Genomic DNA, 23,576 nt, shown 5'->3' with positions numbered 1-23,576 from the left:
TAATGCATTATTCATAAAGTTATAATATATTTGTGAAGAAAAAGAAAATAAAGATATAATAATATCTAATTACAGATTTACAATTCTTGCTTTGGAAAGTATTGTTTTATTTAATTTAAAAAGGATCATTTGGATAAATGGGATTAATCAATTAACAGATTGCAAGACGTACTTGAGATTGACCTTGATCTTGCATTATAAGGACTGCAGCCGGCGTGAGTGATTCCCGAGGGAACATCACTCTGCGGTTTTCCTATTATACCGCGGCAAAAAGCCGAGCAAACAAACCATACACCCATGTCCGGGCAAGAGATCGCCAAGCATCTAAACGATGAATTCTTGCCACGTCTCTTCCAAACTGATTATTCCAAGATTGAAAGAGAAGCATCCAATTTAATTGCAATTTATATCTATAGATTCTTCCCTTTTCGATTCTTTTTTAGATCATTGCCAATTTTACAGAATTAAATTTTATTTATTTGTAAAATTCTGTAAGTATCTTTTATCCTCGAGTAGTTTCAATCTTATCGTTTTAGTAAATTAGTATCATATCATTCAATCGTAGAGACTTATGTATATAATGAATAACGCTTATTCTCAAATAGACTTTCACCCTTAGACCAGCAAAAATATTTTCTTAATTTTTATCAAAGTATTATCGTTTTATTTAAAATTAAGATTAATTATCATTCGTATCCGAATAAAATATTAAACATTTTACTAAAATAGGATAGATGTAACGATTACGGCGTTGGCTTCTAACACCTATTCCCGCATTCACCAGAAAATCGCACCCTGTTCGCAGGCCGGAGGCACGCGGATGCGCGCCACATGTCCCGCATTCCGTCCTTCGCCCCTCTTTCTCTCCCTCTCCCCACTCGCAATCCTGCGATCCTTTCTCCTCACCTCTTGCCCGTTCCCGGAACTATTAATTAGCCTCTGAGCTCGCCACTCAAACCACCGCTGCCTTCCTCTTTCGTTCTACACGATCGTTCGATTATTATTTTCGTCCAACGTACTCTTTTTTATATCACTTATGTCGAGATTCTGTCATTCAAGATCGATATCCCCACTATTCGTCAATTCCCTTATTGGAAAGTGTATATTCGTCACGTATTTGTTTCTATATATCATTTGTATAAAAATTCATATTTGTCGTACTCTAATGATATATTAACGTGCAGGTTTCTTCTTTACCAGAAATACAATCAGCCACGAAAAAAGTCTTTATATTACGAATACTAACATATCGTATATTATGGCTATAGGAAATGACAACTTCGATTGTCATTGATCGATCAAAAATATCAATTAAACGTTTCTGGAATAGCAATATCAATATCAATTAGCAATATCAATCTTTGCTCAAATTATAAAATATAAGAATTATTGAATTAAGAATATAACTGCCAATAAAGTTATTGTACTGCATAAAATAAAATAAATAAATAGAGAAGCGAGTTCAACGGTATATTATCGCACAATAGATATTCACTTAACTGAAAATGAAACTCATTGATGGAGATCTTATATTCAATTACGAGTAAAATTTATCTATCATTTTTACGATATTTTAGAATTGATAAAATTTTATTTCATGCTTAAGAAAAAGGAAAGAAAGAATGGACTCCATTCAAAGATAACCAACCGCGCGATTCCTCTGACACGTTGCTATTAACCATAACCAAAGCAATTTTCTCGCTCCTCCGTTTCTCCATAGAATCGAAAACAGGCGAATCGCTTTTTCTTCGTCGGGACACGCGTTCGTCGAGATACAATGGACACCTTTTTTCTTCTCCTTCAATTCGACCTCGTTGTGTCTCTTTCGTCCTCCACACACGATGCGCGACGGATTTAATTAGAGTCGCATCGCCTCCAGATATATACGCTTGTCCGAGGATAATTTCGCTTCGCCTACCGTCCTGTTCCATGGCCAACGAAATTAAGGCGGCGTTTAATGAGCGTGAGGACAGTGGAGGGGACTGCCCATAAAGCTCCTCCGGCATTGCGCCAACTTTTGACCAAGGATAATTAAACGGAGCGTATTTGATCGAGCGTATAACCTCTATAGAATTTTCTAGTATTATATTTATTAGTTTGTCGAGAAAATTTAATGGAATTTGTTAATAATGGATAGATCGATGTTTGAAATGCAGTGGGATTTATACGTAAAAAGAAACGTGGAATTTAAAATTATAAAGTTCGTTTATCTGCGAAGAAGAATTCTAAGTGAATTATGTTAGGTTAATTATCTATCGAAATTATAATTATGATATATCGTTCCCTGGAAATAATAAGAATATTAATGCGAAGTTCAGAAAATTAGCCGATTCGATTCTCGTCGATTGCATTTACACCGAAATTACATTTCTACTTTTAGAGATGAATCTTCGAATTGAATTGCATTTATATTGCATTTTCGATTTGCTAATCCTTTTTCAATTTCGATTTTTGGTAATTTTCAAATTCTTGCATTTTCGATTTTGAAAATTTTGACTCGTCACATTTTCGATTTTGAAAATTTCATCTCTTTTTAAATAATTCCATCCTCAATTTTGCAAAGTTCCATTTTTCGAATTGACTTTACTAAATTTTACTCTTCAGCTATCTTTGCATCTTTTTCAAATTTCAATCTTCGAATTCCTCGCGTTCCATTTTACAAATTTTACTCTTGACAATCTTCGAGTCGTCATATTTTCCTAATTCTTTTACTATCCTTGAACCAAGTCGGTCGTGGACAGGAAGAGCCGCGAGCGGTCATTGTACAGGACTTCCTTCGATTAATTAACACGAAGGAGAAAGACACAGAGAGGGTCGGTCGAAATCTCGCGGAAATCACGACGAGCGGAGCCGCGACGCGTTACGAACGTGGGAATCGTTTTCAGAGTGCACGCCGCCGTGAAACTATCGCACTGATTACATCTCTCTGTTTACTCTGCCGGAAAATCAACATTATTTATGAGTGCGTCCCGGCGAATTTCGTTACCGATCGTTCCGCGTCTCGAATCCGAATGAATTTTATTTTTTCGCCTGGAAAAAATGAGGAGGAACAAGGAAAAAGGAACAATCTCCTTCGTTCCGCCCACTTTTAACTGGGACTGGAAACTCAACCGACCGCGAACATTCAGAAACAGACCTTCCCTCTGTTCCATCTTTCCATGCTCGTTTTGAAACGAATAATGTCGTTAATTAAAGTTTTTTGAGGAATTAGTATTCTCTCTCAGGAATGTGTTTTTATAACTTGGTATATTTTCTTATATTTATATCGTTATTTTTATTGTATGTATTTTTTTTTTCGTAACTTTGGAGATAAATTGGTGGAAATTATGTATGTTCAAGACGATGTTCAATAAAAGTTGATATGATATATATAAATATACACAAAATGAAAAAAAATTTCAAAATATTAAAAAACTTAAAACATAGATTCTAGATTCGTGAATTAATTTAAAAACAAAAAGAAAAAAAAAAGGAGTAAAATATTAAAACATCATAATTCATATTTAGAATTGTTCAATCAGTGGCAACGATTCTAACGCGTCAATTGAAACGCGTACCCGAGATCCACGATATTCATAGGTTAAATTAGCTCGATTAAGCGCGCCCTCTCCCTTTTTCTCGTTCGACAAGCGGCCACGAGAGGCGCGCTGTTTAATTTCTTCCCTCCTCTTGCCCCCATTAATCACTGTCTTCTCCTAGAGCGTCCAATTCCTCTCAGGCGTGACCGGTTTTTCCACGCGGCCTTGGCCGTGGTGCACGCGCCATCTACTCGCCCGATTTTCCGCTTCCTTCGTGCTATTCGATGCTAGTGAATCGAGAAGAGTTCAAGGATGATCGAAAGTTCAATGGCTGCCGTTACGTAAGGAGGGAATCGAAAGTGGAGAACTAAAGTGGAGGATGAATAGTTTAATCTATCTCTAAGTTTTTAACTTTTTCAAGATGTGACGTATTCTTTCAAAGTTAGGTTAGGTTAGATTAGGTTAGGGCAGGAATAACTTGTTATTATTCCTTACGAAATTTCCAAAGTTTTTAAGGTTTCTTAGTTTTTCGAGGGCTTCCAGGTTTCTAGAATTTCATTAAATTTCTTATGTTTAACGATATGAAACTTCCAAAAATCTCCAAGATCTAAATCTACGAAAGTTTCGAGATTTCTAGAATTGTTTAAGAAAACTTTTCAAAATTTCAAAGTTTCAAAACACTTTAACTAAATGTGATCTTCTTTTCCTTCGAGAAAAAAAGGAATAGTTTCCATTCATGGATCCAACGATAACCGGTCTGGTTGGATAAAAAAGAACGAAGCCGCAAAGTGGAAATCGATCGCGCCTCGCAACTTCAGGATTCTTGTCGATAAGAAAGTATGGATTCTGTTACGATCCTGGGAAACTGGGTGCAAAATTTCCCCCTTGTCGATCGTCTTCCGGTATTTAAACGATCGCCAAGGCATTTGATCGCATGTGAGAGATTACAATGTTACTGACATTGGTGTTGTCCAAGTGCTATTAATTTTTTAATGTGCGATCAACTTCTCGATCTGTCTGTCAATATTCAAAATTTAGAATTTTTTTGGAATTTTAAGAATTTTAGTTTAATAAATTATGGAATAAGGAATCTAAAAATTTGAAATCTGAAAACTATAAAATTGAAAATCTAAAGTTTGAAAATTTCGAAGTTGTATTAATTTTTTTAAAATATTACTAGTAAAATTTTCGATTGTTTGTAGCTGAATTTGAGATTTCGAGAAAATCGTGAAACAAAAAATTTGGAAATATCCGACAATTATACAATTGAAAAACCTAAGTGTGAAAATTTAAGTTCAAAATTCGAGGCATTAAAAATTATAAAAAAAATTCTGAAAGAATATAAAAGAATGCATGTGTCAGAACTATAATTGCACAGCATTCAAGGATATCGTGTTTCCTCCTTTCCAATCTTCTTCTTATCTGCAATTCAATCCCGGGAAAAGAGCAATCTTCCGATCTAATTAGCTTCACTTCCCCATTGTAATCGTTGTGGCCACGGATTTTCCAGCGGGAACGCGCATCAGTCTCAGTTTTCACGCAGACCAAGCAAAAGCTGGTCGTCACGGGTCACGCGATCCCCCCTCGCATTCAGATCGAACAATACGTCTTCTAATTACGCTCGAGGTTCGTTAAAATCGTCGAGACTGACCTCTTTCTCTCTGAAAACGATATACGTACGTACAAACACGCAACCGTTTCACTTAACTTCTAGATTAAATCTTAGAATTTTCAAATTTCTTGTATCCCAGATTCTCAAATTTTTCGATTCGCATAATCTCTTATTATGAGTCTTCAAAGGTTCATAAATCAATCGACAACATTTAGTAGTATAATAAATCTTAAAAAATTTCTCAAATTCTCAAAAAAATTTACAGAATAGTTAAAATATATTTTTGAAATTATTAAAATAATATTTTGTACCATTTCGTATCATTTCAATATGTACAAGTATTTTTACATTCCAAAAAATCTCTTAGAATCTCAGATTAAGAAACTTAAATATATTAACATGTGTTGCATTAATTTAAGTGATGGGTTTAAGTTCATTCGTACAACACGCTAAAACTAGTGCACTTCAAACCCATTACTTGATACCTGCATCGCAACGCGTCTCAGCGTCCGTAAGTCGCTTTAACCTCGCAAACTCTCCAAAGATCTTTAACCACACCTTTCCTCCCTATACGCCCAGGAATTTAATCTCTCGATGCCGTTACTCGAAGCCGCGTTAAAACGTATCCAGCCAATCGACCGATCCACGAGCCTCGACAATTGGTCCGGCTATAGGCAGACGACCAAACCCGGAAGCGTGTGCCCGTGTATCCTTTCCGTGTACCCTAGCATCCTTCTAGTATATCGATGGTCTTTGAACGAAACGGGTGTCGGCCGAACGAGGACAGGTGAACGTTTCAAGCGGTTTACGGTGTAACCAACGTGCTCGAAGACGTGCTCGTGACCCTATGACGGCCCCCTCGCCATCAAGAGACGCGTATCAGTTCCTCGAGTGGGGATTCAACCAGTTCCTGTATATAGAAAGTTAATATATGAGAGGCGAGATCTTTTGATTGATTCTAAAGATAAAAAAGAAACAAACATAAAAATTGTAAAAATATCGATTGAGAATTATTTATTAAGTTATGAACGATTCAAGTTCATGTTAGATATAAGTAATATGGATAAATTGAAATAGTTTTATCTTCGCTACATTGATTTCCATTTTAACAGGATTGCCAGATAGACAATATGTTATTGTAGAAAATAGATAACATCACATTATCCTCACTGTTACTGTTAAGCAGGATATATATATCATTGACTAATTTAATAAGTAGTAAGGATAATGTAATGTATTGTCATGTATTGTTCTCATACGAAAATTCGGCAAATTTTTTAATGATAGAAAGAATAATATATCGCTTTCATTTGGCAATTGTGAAAATGTCTGAATTCTTCTTGGAATGATAAGTTTTTGTATTAGAAGAATATGTGATTGTCATTGCTAAATTAGAGACAAAAATATATCATTTAGCTTTAACGAATTTCCGAATGAGAAAAATATGTCACGCCCACATTAGGTTTACATCGTGTCACGTGACATATCTCTGCCTAGCTAGCATCAGTAGTGGGGATAATGTGACATAACGTATTCTTCTCATTCGAAAATTTGTCGTTAGAGTTGCTATATGATCTTTCATATTTTACGGACATATTAACACTATGTATTTGACGTTACCTTCATTATTTCGATATTATTATACTTTTGCGAGATATTATGCTTATATCTCGTAGCGAGATGCTTCTTTTGTAAATTGCGTGTCCGGTATACGAGGCCTCTCGATCTAGATCCTCGTTTTTGTCCTACGTTATTTTATAAGGATATCGGCGACCATTGCAAGCACGTGCACATGCAAATTGACGCAGCTTGTACGTAATTATCATTCGTTAATATTCCTACCGATAGCACCGTGTTTGTTATCGATGAGAATGCAGAAGGAATTCTTCTTTGGTTCTTCTGTTCGTTCTTCTGGATCGAGTGCTTTGATCATTCGAAGAGAGTTCAGTGGGGCGTAACGCAAATGGAAATTTGAAATTTCTGAGAGAATCGAACATCGTTTCGTAGAAATAATTATACTATTTTTTTCGTATTTTATTAATCTGATCGAATAACAAAGTGATATTTATCGCATACTATTATTTTCATTATTATTACCATCCAGAATTTTTCTTTTTTTTTTGGTATATTTATTTTTTTTAAAAATAACCATCAAGATAAAGTACGAAGAAATATCGTTCTATCTTATTATATCTTATTATATCACACGAAAGAATGAAAAATATAACCTCATCACTAATTTTTTTTTTACTAAATTTAAGCACGAATATTTCAAAAACAATTAAAAATTGATATTTTATTTTATTGATTTTTTTTAAATAAAAGAAGTTGTTTCATATACACATCTTCTTTTATATTGATAATGAGAACAATCTAGATTAATTATTTTATATGAAATCATTATATATATAGACAGTTACTTATTGTAAATATTATATATATTTATGCAAATGAATTAAAATCATCAATAATAATCTTTCATATATAATCCATCGATACATTAACATTATGTATTCTTCTTATGTATTCTTCTATTGCATTCTTCGCTTTTTCCGTCACGAAGTTATGCGTATTCGCATAGTTAGCTCGGTCGATATCGGCGCCTCTAATCTGTTCATTAGTCCTAATATATCGACAGACAGCCACCCACTCTCCATCAGATATTACTAACCAATGTCATTCGGTCTTCGTTTTACGATCATTAGCTGTTCATAGGTCTTGGAAGATGCGAAGACCCATCATAGTCGGCTTCGATTATCTGTTTCCGGATTGGAATGGATCCTTCGACTAATTAACGCCTTTACGACTGCCGCCGTTTAAACCATCATCTATATTTCATCTGGTTAATACCGATCTCTTTGGTCAGGTTTTCGACGTTCTTTTTTCGTGACTTTTCGGTTCCTGCATTTTTTGCCCCTGATTTTCATCGATCTCTTAATCACCTGGTGAGATCAATGGAGCGTTAAACGGTCGCGTTTATTATCGTTTGATGATTAGGATTTTCAAAATGTCTTTTAGAAATGAAAATTAATTGAAAAAAATTGATCCATTATATTTCGACTTTTTTTATAAATATTTTTTATAAATTGATAGTGAAATTTAATAATTTTATAATATTAATATCAGAATATCCAAATATTCTCTTTTTTAAAATAAACTTTTTTAAAAGTTATATAATTTTTGTATTATAAAATTATACATCTTTAAAATATTTAAATTTCATATTGTTTGCATTTAATTATATATCGATATTGCTATAGATATATATTTCAAATTTAAAATTTCAAAAAAACGAAAGAAGAAACATTTATTCGATTTAATTGATCAATTAAGAAATCCATTAACCCAATTTAATTTCCACTAAAACGAGAAACTTATATCTGACACCAATTTTACGATTTTCTTCTATCGGTGGTACCAATCGTAACACAAGCGGTCCAAATTCCCCTATCTCTCTCAAAGGGATGATAAGAAAGTAAGGACCAATCAACCTGGTGAATTTATCTCTGGATCGCTGCCAATCGTCGCTAGGTAATTGGATATAGGATCGCATGGATCGTATAATCGGTTTCTCAGGGAGGGAGTGGACGCATCAACCCCCTTCGAAGCCAGTCTTCGGAATGTAATTAGTCAAGGGAGCTGGTTGGATGCAATCTTGGCCAGCGATCTTCCACAGCTAACGTCAGTTAGGGTTCTGCGATTTCTCCAGATCCCGTGGAGTTACAAGTGGTCGGGGAATAATTAAAATTGGTCGATCGGGCAGGTGTTGTCTCTCGATGCTTTTTTTTAATAAATTTTTTTTTCTTTTTTTTTTTAATGTTTTAATGGTTTTGAGATTATTTAACTCTTTCAAGACGAATTTTTTTTGGAAATAAATATTATGATAAATATTTGATATTATAATAAAACGAAATATAATTAATTAAAAATTGATTTTCTAAATAAGATTATTGATTATTTGAAATTCTAATATTATGTTTTGATAAATGTTTTTTTTAAGTATTTGAAATTATAATGTAAAAATTATTTTTAGAATGTAATTGTTTATTAATTTCTAAATGGTTAAATATGAAAAGAATTTATGAAATCTTTTCTTTTTTTAAATTAAATTCGAAAAATTTTTTCGATTTAAAATTTTCGTTTATTAATCGCTTTATTAAAAAATATTTCGCAACACAACATTATAAGCGAAATATTCGAACATAATATTTATATAATTCGTACGCTACAAACGAGTTCGAAATATTTCGCGAGTGTGTTTATTAGGACGAGATTTCAATGTTACTTTAATCGATAGTTCGATTCGAACGACATTCAGTCTCGTGTTATTCATGGCGTCGTGCGAACGATGTAGCGTCGCGGAATTTTTCGTCTATGGTGTATAAATTATACTTTCCAGAATATTTCGTTCATAATATCGTATAAATTATATTATCGCGAAATATCTCGTCCGTGGTATCGTATAAACTATATTGTGTCGCGAATTATTTTGTTATTTTATATCGTGAAGTATTTCGTCAGTGGTATCATATGAATTATATTTCAAAATATCTCGTCAGTGACATCGTATGAATTATATTGTGTGGAATATATCGTAAGTGGTCACAAATTATACGAACACTATTGTATTGTGAATATTTCATCTATAGTGTTATATAACCTATATTGTATCCATGATAGAAAATCCTGAAAATTCTCGTCTCTAACAATCATCTGCTTTACAATAAATTTTTTTATTTTCGAAATTCGTGCATTAATTTGACAACCTTATTCTCAAAATCCTTTAGGATTTTTTCTCGAATATTTCATCATCAATGAATATTAATACAAAAAATGTATATATCGATTGCGAAGTGGAACTATCGTTAATATTCGGAGTGATTTGTTACTTGATTTTCATTATCTTGTTCGAGGTTAATTACCGCATTCGCTGTCATTCAGACAAGTTTTTGCTCGCAAATTAATCGAACGATGCAAAGAGAGAGATTGGAAGTTGACTAATTAAAGTCAACTTTTACTTCGATCGCGTATAAATTGTTATACGTACTTCAAAGATAAATGATGTTATTAGCATATGAGATGAAGCTATCGCTTTGACAGTTCCAGTAATGGTTTTCTTTCTATGGTGTCGTGTATCGATACTCGTATAAATTTTAAGATGCATCAAGCAATGGAATTTTGTATCGATTAAAAATAATGAAGAGAATAATCTTCATAATTCGTTGATAATTTTGTTACTACGCTGTGAAGATTTTATATACATACTTGTATTAATTTCGTATAAGTGTTTTTTTTCATTTCTTCATGTGATTTATATCAATAACAAATTAATAAAATTCTAAATTTCCAAAAAAATATCGATTCAATTTCGGTCCAATTATTTTTAAAATTTTTAAAATTTTATTCGCTCTCAATTTTATATCACATTAATTTTATATTAATGTAATATAAATGATTAAAGTAGATTTCTTTTGAAAAATAAATATAACAATACGACAAAGGCATAGAGGAAAATTTATAAAGTATTGTAATTCTCTACATAACCTCAAATCATGAAGAGATTACAAAAGGTTAAATATAAGAAAAGTGTTATGCAAAGTGATGAGTTAGACTCTGAGATTCCACGCGAGTCTCCACGGATTTTTCGTAATCCTTTATCCTCGTGTTATTTAAATAGAAATCCTGAAAGGAAAAAAGAAAAGAGAGATCGTAGAGATCGATCTATTCGATCGCGTATATATTTAATGCATCGGTCAGGTCCTGTCACAGTTCTAACTTTCATTCGAATGATGTAGATTTAATCTGTTATATCAACAATAATTTTTAGGTTATTTTTGTACATACAATTTTAACAATTAAATAATAGTTTTGACGATTGTTTGAAATTGGCGAACTTTATATAGAATAAATAAAAAATTAATTCGTTAAATATTAGATAGATTATATTTACAAATTAAATATTAGATAGATCATATTTACAAAATTTTCTAAATTTATTATAATATTTGATACATTATTATTATATTTTCGAAAAAGTATTAGATAAAATTTCTATTAGATCATTTCTATTAGAAATACTTTTACAATGAAATTATTTAAAATGAAAAATGAAGCATAACAATCAGAATCAAGAAAAATACAATTTTTCTTTTATCTCTTAAAAAACATGATATATATGATAATAAATATACTTAGCAGATCTGTAGACAGATTTCTTTCGAAATTGTTCGAAATAAAGTGTAACGAAACGAAAAGTGAAACTAAATAATCGAGAAAAATGGATAAAATTTTTTTTTCCACTTCTCGTAAGAGATTTATTCGCGAGAAATCGGGAGGAAATCGAGCGTGTCGAGCCTCGATCTCCTCGTGGCTTGGGGCTATTAGAGGCAACCTCTTAGTGCTGGACTATATCCATGGCAGCGATACTATCTCGCCGCCGGTCTAGAACTCGTGCTCCTTTCCTCATAGGCTAGGCGTGGTACATGACGAACAACCGTGAACTGAGGCATGCTGCACGTGCGTATCTAACCAATGAAACCGGTCCCCTTCAAAAAACCCGACAATACTCCCGTGCACCGTTTCGTACGCGCGCTTCTACCGACCGAGACTATGAATATTCGAAACATTTGAACGAATGATCATTTATTACAAATTGGATCGGTTTGAAAATATTTTTAAAATTCAAAATTTTTGAAAAAATTTTATATCACGGATAGAATGTATATTTTTAATTGTGTTATATGACGAAAATGTTCGTATAAATAGAGTAATGCTCTACTTATAGTGGTTTATTATTCCGCTTATTGTCGATAAAAAATGAAAAATGCTATACTATACTATTATCTCGTGTTATTTTAAATTACTACTAGTTAAGTTATCTTAATGTATTAGTTACAAATTAAAACCAATATTCAATATTGAAATCGAAGAATATAAAAATATATAATAAAAATTATTTTTTTCTTAAATATTAATTTCTAATATTTCTTAAAGTAATTATCATGTTATTTATGTCAATATGATTCTCAATGCCTTATATAAAATTTCATTGATATAAATAATCATTTTCGAAGAATCTACTTGTAACCATACGTTTCATGAGTAGATGATTTTCTCGTATAGAATTTCCAGGTCGTTGAGAAAATCGGAAACACCTTTCTCCTTTTTCCTTTTGGCCTTTTCATTCAAGTATTCTCGAACAGGATCCTCGTTTTCTCCATTCCACCCAGAGTGGAAGATTGTCTTATTCGATTGTGAGATAAACGATACACAATATAATATTTGATGTTAGGAAAATTGCAATTTTTCTATCATATAATTTTTAAATAGAATGAGAAAATTCTCTTCAATTTCATAATTCATATATGGTATATTCAATAATAAAAAATACTATTTCCAATGGAATATCTTGATGATTCTCTAAAACTTAAGAGAATTTTTAAATTTATTGATATATATATATATAAACATTATTTCCAATCAAATACCTCGATCAATGTATATCTGTCACTTGTCTTAATCTTTCCTCATCCATCGACGGAAAAAGAATGCACTGATGCAATGTCAATCAATTTCAATCAAAGATAGAATATTCTAACCGTTACCGTATAGCTCGATCGTAATTTGTCCCAAAGAAGGTAGAAGCGTATTATCGATTATCGATGCGTCAAGGTGTAATCGATCGTGGCCCCAATCCGGAAAGTCATGGACGATGATCGGTGTACGTGACGGGGATCGATCGAGCGTCTCGTGAACAATCGATCACGATCTTGAATATTTGAAGATTAGAAATTTTTTTCGCTATCGTATAACTAGATTGATTTTTCTGTTGCAGCAAAAGGTAAAATTCTGGTTTGCGACAGGTGGCGCCGGATTTTGCATTAGCAGGGCGCTTGCGATGAAAATGACACCGGTTGCTGGGTAAGTATTAACTTTCTCTCCAGATTCTTAGGTTATTTTCAATAGTTTTTGTATCGTAGTTTAATCATCGATGTTTGTGCATAATCATTTGCGAATTGCTCGATAAATTTTACATTAAGTCACTGAAAAGGAGAGAAAAAGTTCAGAAATATATTTGATTTTTGCAAAGAATTGATAGAATTAATACATATATATTATTTTTTATATAATGATTGATCTTTTATATATAAAAATATTTTATAATAGTTTTTTTATATTAATAAAATATGATCATATTCAGAATAAAAATTTCTGTGTTATTGAAATATACATATAAATTTATATATATGTAATATATACATAAATTTTATTATATAAGTATATAAAATATTAAATATATTTTCTGTTTTTTCTTTTTTTAAGGGGAGGATCAATTATTATATATAGTATAGTTAATATCAGTAGAGGTTATTCTATGTAGAAGATAGTAGATTATTGTTTTAAAATAAAACGATTGCTCGGCAAGGCGTAGAGGAATCGAAGACAACCAAGCGACCACTGTTGCCCGTCGGTAAATAATGATTGACGAGGGTCCACGACATAAACGTCGGCGTAGCTTCATTCGAATTGCTTCTCGAGACGAACTTATTGATAATAATGCGGATAGCGACGTCGCGATCAACCATTTTGATCGCTTTAAGTGGAGTGACTCGTAGCGATTTCGAATCTTCTTGATCCGCTCGATCGAATCGCCTTATAATCGCTGATAATCGTTTAATCGACGTGCTTTTTCCTCTTCACGAGATTTCTTTATCGTTTACTTTGCATAATTGAAAAAAAATTCCTCGAATTTCAACTTTCTTTTATACAATCATATTCGAGACTTTCCATACGTAAAGGTAAAGAAAATTCTGAAAATTGAGGTTAGGATTAAAGGATTTCGTCAATTAAATTAATTCTACATCATTAATCTGATGACTTGAATAACGTGATTACTAACCTTTTTAACACCATGAAAATTTTATTTATGTATAGAATTCTTGAACATTGTCACTTACGATTCAGTCTAATCAGTTACAATAATAGAATAATTATAGAATAAAAAACCTGTAAATTAAAATGAAAGACAAGTTGTACCTACATATAAATCGACGAATCTAAGATTTTTTCCAATTTATTTCAACGATATTCTTCTATTTTAATATCGTGTGAGAAAGAAAAGAAATAAGGAAAAAACATACAGGAAATAGGTAGAGAGAAAGAAACAGAGCAACGAAGAAGCCTGGCACCTGGGAGGGCTTTCCAATCGGTTCAATCTTCCGTTTCTTCTCCATCTAGTGTACATCCTCCTGGCATTATCTTGTACACTGGTTCCCCTCGTGTTGCAACACATCTGCACGGAAGGCGGAGTAGAGGTGCGCAGAGGAAAGAATCGTGTAGTGCATCGAACCGCTTTCTCATTCAGGGACGTTGCCACCACTATTCCTTCTCTCTTTTTCTCTTCATCCCTTATTTCATTTTTTTCTTTCTTTCTTATTTACTCACCAATTGAACAGCTTTTGATTTTCTGTTTTTTCTTTTCTATTCTTTATTTTCGGAGAAAGATAGAACTTTCTTACGTTTTTCTAACTAACTCGTAATCTTTATATCGATATTTCCATTTTCTTTTGATTTTTTTTTATAGAAAAGAGATTGCCGAGACTCGATAATATTTTTCCTTTTTTTCGAAAATGGCATATCTCATTCTTCGAGTTTGACGAGGTTAAAGCTCTCTAATCCCTTTATCTTTCTTTCAAATAAAGCATGAAATATTTCTTCAAGTAGAATAAAGTTTACGATTTTTCGCGATACTTCACTTTTCAAAAAAGATGCAAAATATTTTCTAAGTTTCTTTTATCTATGTTTGAAAAATTTGCGTTTTAAAGATGTTTCGAGTTCCAAATCGCTCGACGCATTCCGGTTATAGGTTAACTCGCTACGGTGCAAGAAACTAGCACGCCTTTAAGGTATTTTCAAGCATATAAGCGACTGTTATTTACGACGTTCACCAGTCGTAACGGTGTATCGAGTCTCGTAACTGTCGATAATTTTCCATTAACGTTCCTGCTATCCGCGTCTCGTTAATAGCAGAACAAATCACTTTTACGGGTTCTGTGAAGCACCACCATTGCTGCTACTTTCCTTATCTAGTGTTTTTCTTCTTCGAACAGTGTCACTACAAATTGTTTTCTTCTATTACTCTTGATATGACTACTAGTAATGACTATCGATACTAGTTTGCGAATCTCGATCTGATATCGAAATGTATCAAAGGTAAAAATATGAAAAGAAATTGATTTTATCTAGTTTGCAAATTTCGATCCGATATCGATATATATCAAAAGCCAAAAATATCAAAAGAAATCAATGTTTCTATTACTTTGAACATGTCGATATCTATTTACTATTAGGTTAAGCTAGGTTAAGTTAAGATAGGTTGATTCTGATTTTCTATAGAAGATTAATTGATCGATCGATCGAGTGGAGATTTCGCGATACAGAGGGAATCTCATTGACTTTTCCATCTTATTGGCCGTCGAGATTGGACGAGGACTGGTTCCGCCAGACCTTGCGGAGATGGATCTTAATTAACGACGAACGCGACGAGTGCATTTACAATGGGTCTGCACAGATCGCCACCCACGTTTACGCACGCACTCGTTCCAACTCGATTCTGCATGTATACTCGCGAATTTAATTTTAAATGAAACACATTTTTTCCTTTTGTATCTCGATAAAACGAGTTTATTTATTTAAAGGCGCGATCAATTATATCAAAGTAATCTCTTTGAAAGAAAGTGAGTAAATATAAATAAATAGGTGAAATAAATAAATATAAATAAAGGTGTATTTTCAAAATTACTACCAATAAAGATAAGAAAACGAGATTGTAATTATATGATATTTTTTCATTTGTGGACTAAACTCATTTTAAAAATATACATATTTATTTTCTAACTAACCTTATTTTGAAAACGTAATATTCATTTGTAAGATAATTTCACTTTAAAGGCATACATATTTATTTACGAATTAATCTCATTTCAAAAATGTACAAAAACGAATCCAACTTATAACTTTTGATTTCGTCAATCTATCAGAAAAAAAGTCGTCAAAAAAATCTGAACAATCCAAAAAACCGAGTGGTGTTTCACGCGCGAAATAGAATCGATCAAATCTCATCATGTTCGATCGAAACTAAATTTCTCCTCACCTGTATATCATCCCACGAAAATTGAGTTTCCCCTGAAGCCGCGGTCGTATCTCGAATACCGGAGGCGGCTTTTGCACGATCGAAGATCGCACGGTCGAAAATTTGGGCAAGCCATCACTGGCACAGGTAGCGGCGAGTGATCTATAGATCGGCGACGGATCCACCGGCTACGTATCCATAGGAATGCCCAAATTGGTTTCGTCGACCGCGGGTTTATAGACGTTGCAGCCCGCGATCGCGCGGTGGAATCCAATTAGGTCGAGCAATAATGGAATCAAAGAGATCGACTCTGCTTCCTCGTCCTTCTCCTTTGCTCGATTCTCGTCATTGATGCGTGAGATTTCGTTTTTATTTATCTTTCCATTGAAGTCTCCATGGTAAGAATGCAATTACAAGTTAAGCCGCGAAACGAGAAGCGTGTAGAGAGGAGACTTGTGAGGTTAGCATTTTGAGCTTGCATTTTTATAGTCAAGTGGAGACCTCTATGTTCAAGTATTGTAACCAAGTATTGTCATGCTTGCAAATCAACCGTTCTTAACTGTTTTTTACCAGTAAAAGCGAATATTTTTGTGTTGTTATTTTGTTTCAGTGACGTTGTTGTTTCACTATAAACACTTTGAATATTGAATGATATTGATTTAAATTTGCTGGGTAAGTAATGCTGTTTTCCTTGTTTTTACTACCTAATCTTAGGTTAAGAAGTTATGAAACAAATGGGCGATTAAAATGGTCGATGACATTAACTATCCCGACAAGGAAATGTTGACGATAGGGATTTTTTTTACTTGAGACGATAAATTTCAACAGCTGTTTTATGGAGGAATCTCGGTTTTGGAATAATTATATCTCGTTTAAAAGGTACCGGGATGGTTTAGCTTGATTTTCTAATTTCACGGTTTGTTAGTCTTATGGTGTTTTGATTCTCTAAGATGAGAAAAGGGGATAGTGTGGAAATCGATCGTGTAGCTTGACTCTTGCTTAGCGATGGTGAAGACAGCTCGCGTTTTTGTCGCGGTATTTTTTTACTTTTACGTTTATCGTCACGATGAGAAAGATATATAACAGGGGAGCGTCGATGAGAATTTTCTTGGGTGAAAGGGTTCAGTCATGGGAATGTTTCGAAAGAGATATTCGATGATTTTGAAATTTGGACTAAAGATATTTGTCTATTTTAAGAATTTTTCAGAAAAATAGAACTTATGAAATTATAAAATTGTAAAAATTCTTTATATTATTGATCGTGCGTGAATTCTAAAGATCTTCGATTTTTAAACAAGATTTTCAATATTATTCCTAACGGGAATGTAACAGATACTATTATATATAAAATTTTGACTAATAATCATTATAGATAATTATTAATGAATTTACATAAAAGAAAAAGAAAAATAAATTTATAACAAAATCAATTTATCTTATTTTTATTAAACTGAATACTTGTTTTTGTCATTAAGTTTGTCTTTATTCATGGAATAAGATATTCATTTTAAAATATTTATTTTTTAAAAATTCTTGTTTCATTTTATGGAAATATTTCTTTCACATCACATTTATTTAAAATTATATATAGATACAAAACTAAACAATACGTATCAAATTCTTAATTAAATTAAGACTCAGGAATGGCATTAATTTATTCACTCGATAAGAATAAAATAAAGAACATTTCTAATTTCAATTAAAACCGATATTCTTGTATACAGTGGAATATATGTCTCAATCGAATCGATTGTGATCGCTGTTGGCACGTTCGCATCGATAAAGATCCATCGCGTCTGTTGAGGATCGACTCGGCCATTTGTTCCATCTCCAATTGGAAACGAATGAAGTGGCAGTACGTGCGCAAAGCGGTCGATAGTTTCGATCGCGGGATCGATAATCGATCTCGAGTCAAGTCTTCTTCTCGTTCTTCCTTTCGAAGTCTTCATGCCATTTCCTTTCGTATCTTTGATGGATTTGTTTGCTAAAGGTCATTACGCGAGAATTTTTAACGCGAGAATGGTTAATAAATGATACTTGTTTAGTGATGGAAATTTATCGTGAATTTTTATTTTTTTCTATTCGATGTGTCATTAGGTCCTTGGTTATTTTTCGATTATTATCGTATTAATTAATCAATAGTCTAATTTGTAATATTTACAAATGACACATCGAAATAATGAAGAATATATCGAAACGTACAAAATCAAAATTTCTTTTCAAAAAATTTAGAAACGTTTTATTATGGATGGAATTAAGTACGATATATATTTATAAATTGGAATTAATTTCAATAATCAAATTTTATAATAATCAACTTTAAAACTATTTAATTCAAATTCAAATCTATTTATATACCATATAATTCGTTCCATCTCTACTCATTCCAGTCCCAAAGGAAGATCGCGCGGAATGCTTGTAAAACAGAACAGCGCGAAAAACAGGTGGAGAGATAAAGCGGAAACCGTAGAGAAAAAGATCGAAATGAACCGCGTCGGTATCAGTGAGATCTGTCCTTGGTTATTTAGCACCGAACAGAGGAAGATGGAAGGACTTCGATTCCCTCTCTCTCTCCCTCCCTCCCTTCTGTTCCCTTCCCTTTCGTGTAACCTCGAAATTTCGATTTCGTCGCGGTCCTCCAGGTATTTTAACGAGGCCGATATTCCGTGTCGGCGGTGCAGAAAGGACACTGGTCCGCCTTATGTCCACCAGAGGCCGCGCGTGCAACAGGCGAGTGAAGGATGGAATGATGGACCCTGCGTCGAGGGAACAAAGATGGAGGCGACGGTCGGTGGAGGGAGTAGAGTCGTTGGAAAGGGTATACGCGATTTCGGGACTAATCTGGCCAATTAAAAAGAGCCGAGAGACGCGCGCACAGGTACGGTGAATTCTCGAATCCGTCGATGGTATTCGCTAATGAGCGCTCCTCTTCGTCTCTCTTTCACGCTCCTTTTTCCTTGGAACTCCTTTCCTTCGTTTCGTAGAGCTTGCCTGGTTTAGGAACTTTCTTTCGACTCTTGGAAAACGTTAATTAGACGAGAAATAAACGACGAATATTTTGGTCTATAGGGATCGCGGTTAATTGGGCTGTGAACGTAGCGAAAATTTTCGGGTATCGAGAAGCTTGGAGATGTTGCGTGAGAGGGGGAAGCGTGAGAAATTTGTCGGCATGGGACGTGGGATAGGGAAAGAAATTGTTTATTCGATTTTTCGGTGTTGGAGGCGGTTAAAGCACGGAGTGGAATAATAAGGGGAACGATAACAAACGCGGAAGATCGTGAATCGATTTTTGACTCGATTCATAGTAGAAAATTTAATAATTGAAGATAATTTTTTAATAATTGAAGTTAAGAGTAGTTAGTTGGATAAATTTAATAATTCATTAAAATTATTCAAAGTATCAAATAACGGAAGTTAAATTTCAAACAAAGTTATTACTTAGTAACTTTATTAAGATTTTATCTTAACTAGTTATTTTTTCAGCGGATTAGCTACAATGTAAAATTTTATCAAGACGTTCATATTGAAACGAAGATAAGAAATAATGAAATTCTGAAAGCAGTTCGTTCGAAAGATTCTTACTAGGAATCTTGTAATTTCTCACAAACTGTATCAACTATTTGACGTCTACTTTTAATCATCGATCATTCTTAGTAAACAATCGAATTTAATCACGATCTGGAATGCTATTAATCGAATCCATTCGACAAATTTTCACTTCAATTAATCTATTGCGAATAGTTTGAAAGATTTCTTCGATTATTAATTCATTCAAAAAAAAACATTCATTGGAAAATTCGATGGATTTTTCTATTTTTGTTAGATCGTTTTATTTTTCATCGAATATTTTACTTATTCCCGTCAAAAACGTCTCTATTTATTACGTCGATATATAAAATTGTCTATAAATTTCATCAATATTAATACTTTTTATTAAGAAATAACTAACATGACGATCGATGAGATTATTTATTGCACCGCTCATAAATTATCGACATACGGTAACAAACGCGAATCCGACTACGATTAATCGACAAGTTAGTTAAAGAATTCTATTTATATTGGCGGTAATTTTGAAAAATTTTTAAAAAATACGCCCAAAGAACGTTGAATAACCGATTAATTCGAAATTAAACGAAATTAAACGAATCGATGAATACGGTGCAAAGGAAGGCTCGTTAGGTTAGGTCGCGGATAATCCTTATTTGCAATGCAACGAGGGTTGGAAACATAGGAAGAACGCACAGGTGCGCTCGAATAATGATGAAACAACCGAGTTCCCCTTTTCAAGATCTTCGATTATTCCTTTCTTCTTTCTCGTGTTCCTGTCCTCATCCTACCTACTTAAACTTTTACACAAGAAATACTTTCTTCCCGTACTCCAATCGAAAAGATTCCTTATTTAACTGCGGAAAAATAACGTAAATATCTTTCCAACTTAAAAAAAAAAAAAAAAAAAGAAAGCACGCAGTATATAAGAAAAATTCGTGATCGTGAAAAGTGAGCGAGCGCCCCTTCTCCTCGGCTCTCCGAGGATCCGCCCCTTATCTCGGGCCGTCGATTTATCCTCGGCTCCCTTGAGCCGGCCGGACAAATGTACGATAGGCGGTCCGCGTAGGGAGGCGGCGGCAAGCCTTTGAGACATTTGTCCTTTGGTGTTCTCTCACGTGCAGCCCCCAGGAGAAGAGGAGGTGCCGCGCGATATACAAGCGGGGGCCCGCGGGCCCCCGCGACTACCGGTCGCCGCTCTAATTGGCACGATTTATGTCCGCCGCGGGTCAACCGTCTTCTCGCCCCGGCTGCTCGATCAACGTCCACTGGAATTTTCGTCCTTTCGTTTTGCGCATTTGACGATCGAAATCCCCTCCTCTACCCGAAGGGAAGAGGGAGATCGTGGGAGAGATGAGGAGATGGTTTTTCGATCGATCGTTTCGAGAGTTGAATTTAATTCGATTCGTTTAATTCGAAGCGAGTTGTAATCGCGGGAAATGGAGGGGGTATGTGTGGTATTGGAAGTTTAAAAAATTCGCTTTAAAGTGCTTCTAATGGAATGTTTAAAATTCGTGGGAAAAAATCGAAAGTTTTTCCTCTTCAAAATGGTGAGTGCAATGTTAGAACATTATTTCATAAGTTGTTATAGTTCTAGTGACGATAAATTTGAACATGAACAAGGTGGACATTCAAACATCCATCGTCGAATAATTCAAGGGGGATCCGATCTTCGTTAATTACAAAAAAAAATCAACATAGTGGTCGACTATAATGGAAAATTACCATAGCCGTATTACCGCGACTTTCTTTTCTAAAATCGAAAGACAAATAATCCAAAAGGGATTCAGCCTCTATCTATATAAAAAAATGGGCAAAAATGGCGGTCGATCGAAGAATTAGCATAACTGCGACTTTTCTCTCCTTAAAATCGAAAATTTATACGAAAATTTTTAATGGCGGTAAATTCGAATATGGAAGACGAAAGATTTGAACAAACTCAAATATCCACGAAAAAAAAAAATCGACAAAAATAGCGATTGACTGCAATGCAAAATTACCATTAATTGCATTAACACCATTTTTCTCCCTAAAATCGAAACGTACGAAAATTTTCGATGGCGGTAAATTCGAATATGGAAGACGAAAAATCGGTATCGATCCAAGAGAGGTCCGTATCCTCTACTAATACGAAGCTTCGTTCGATTACAAAAATCGAGTCTCTTGTTTTAAAAAAAAAAAAAAAAAAAAAAAAAAGAACGAGATTAACCGATGGATCGCGAAACGAGGCGTCTCGAAAGCGGCGTGGAAAATAATTTCAAGCTCGTCGAGCCGTGTCGCGTTCTGTTACGCGCTCGCGTGCCACTTGATTCGCCACGCCTTCTCGAAAAGTGTGGAAAGAAAGAGAGAGAGAGAGAGAGAGAGAGAGAGAGAGAGAGAGAGAGAGAGAGAGATATGCAATTAATAGATCGAATTATCGCGTAATCGATGGAAATTCGTTATGGTCGATATTCGAACCGGTCTCTTGATAAACATGCGTTTCCACGATGGTGAGGAGAGGTCGAGCAGGCAGGTGTTCTTCTTCGCCACGGTTAAATCTACATGGCTGGAATGCCGGTAAATTAAGGGAATCGGAGGATCCAAAGATCCGACAATTAAACGGGGCCCCTCGTTACTCTCCAATTATCTGATTCTAATATTTCTCGCCTTTCTCGCGTGTCCCCCACTCCCCTCTCTTCCTCTCCGATGTTGCATCTTTCCTCTTTAGATTTTTTTGGAAGGAAAGAGGGATTTTTCGATCCCAAAAGATTCGATAATCTCGAATATTCTCTCAGCCTTTTTTTCTTTTGATTGGATTTTTATTGGTAAAGCGTGAATGTAAGTAAGCTCGAATAAGTTTTAGGTTAGTTGGAATTGCGATTTTTTTTATTTATTTAAATACTTGTGTACTTATATTTTATAATTGTACATTAATCTCTTCGTATTTATATCTATTATTTTTTGATAAATTAATCAATATTTAATTATCGATTGTACAAAAATTATTTATACAAAGGATATGATGTACGTCGATGGACATAAGAGATTTATGTCTATGTATATTTTGTTTAAGCAAAAATTCAATCCTTTGCTTTATCGATTTATTTGCAAGATGAATTATCAAATTTTTAGTATCATAACAAGTAATAAAATTTCTTCGAGTTCCTGTCTTCTTTCTCTTTTCCTAACTCGAGTTCCTTGTCTTCTTTCTCTCTTCCTAACTTTCGCTCTCATCGACGATCAGCCTATCATTCGTTCCGTTTGCAGTCACGCCATCGTTATCATTCGCTCACTTCCCCCCTCTTCCGTTTCTCATAGACCGATAGACTATCCAATTGAAAAATTCTTGGAACGTTTCATTTCTTAAGACGAGGCCACAACCTAACCTCTTTCCATCATTTGCACGATACCCATATATATACCCATATATACCCATGTAAACCATATTCCATATATAACCTAATAATCATAAATAATATTCGCAATGGTTTCCTGGACACCCAGGCTTTACGCGGGGGCGCGGAATTTATCGGCTTCCTTCCCCTTCCGCCCTTCTCCTCTCCCTCACGACCACCCGAAGCGCGACGGTAATAAACACCGGATAATCCTAGTCCACGAGGTGGGCGCGGTCCATTGGAAAGTTCACGACAAAATCCGCGCGAAAAAGGACGAGAAAACGTCTCGTGATTCGTTGGAACGCGTTGCTTGCTCCGGGTTAGACGAAATTTATGAGGTTAATTCATTTCCTCGATCCAAGATTTCGCGAATAAATCGGGGACGCAGTTTA

The 23,576-nt window shown here is 34.1% G+C and overlaps 1 protein-coding gene and 1 long non-coding RNA gene across 2 annotated transcripts in view; one reads left to right on the top strand and one right to left on the bottom strand.

The window, feature by feature from the left end:
• LOC107995872 (fringe glycosyltransferase) overlaps nucleotides 1–23,576 on the top strand; it is a 67,762-nt gene that overhangs the window by 39,186 nt on the left and 5,000 nt on the right. The window contains exon 6 of the mRNA XM_017053598.3: nucleotides 12,965–13,050. Coding sequence (XP_016909087.2) covers nucleotides 12,965–13,050 — 86 coding nt within the window. The remainder of the gene's footprint in view (nucleotides 1–12,964; nucleotides 13,051–23,576) is intronic.
• LOC107995876 (uncharacterized) lies at nucleotides 11,051–16,710 on the bottom strand. Its single transcript, XR_001765681.3, has 5 exons — nucleotides 16,283–16,710; nucleotides 14,271–15,244; nucleotides 14,030–14,136; nucleotides 12,618–13,940; nucleotides 11,051–12,555 (listed from the first exon to the last, which is right to left on the bottom strand). It is a non-coding gene; the product is annotated as an uncharacterized LOC107995876 (long non-coding RNA).

This window comes from Apis cerana, linkage group LG11, assembly GCF_029169275.1.
Source record: "Apis cerana isolate GH-2021 linkage group LG11, AcerK_1.0, whole genome shotgun sequence".
NCBI lineage: Eukaryota > Metazoa > Arthropoda > Insecta > Hymenoptera > Apidae > Apis > Apis cerana.
The sequence above is the reverse complement of the archived record's forward strand: the minus strand, read 5'-3'. Positions and strand labels throughout refer to the sequence as shown.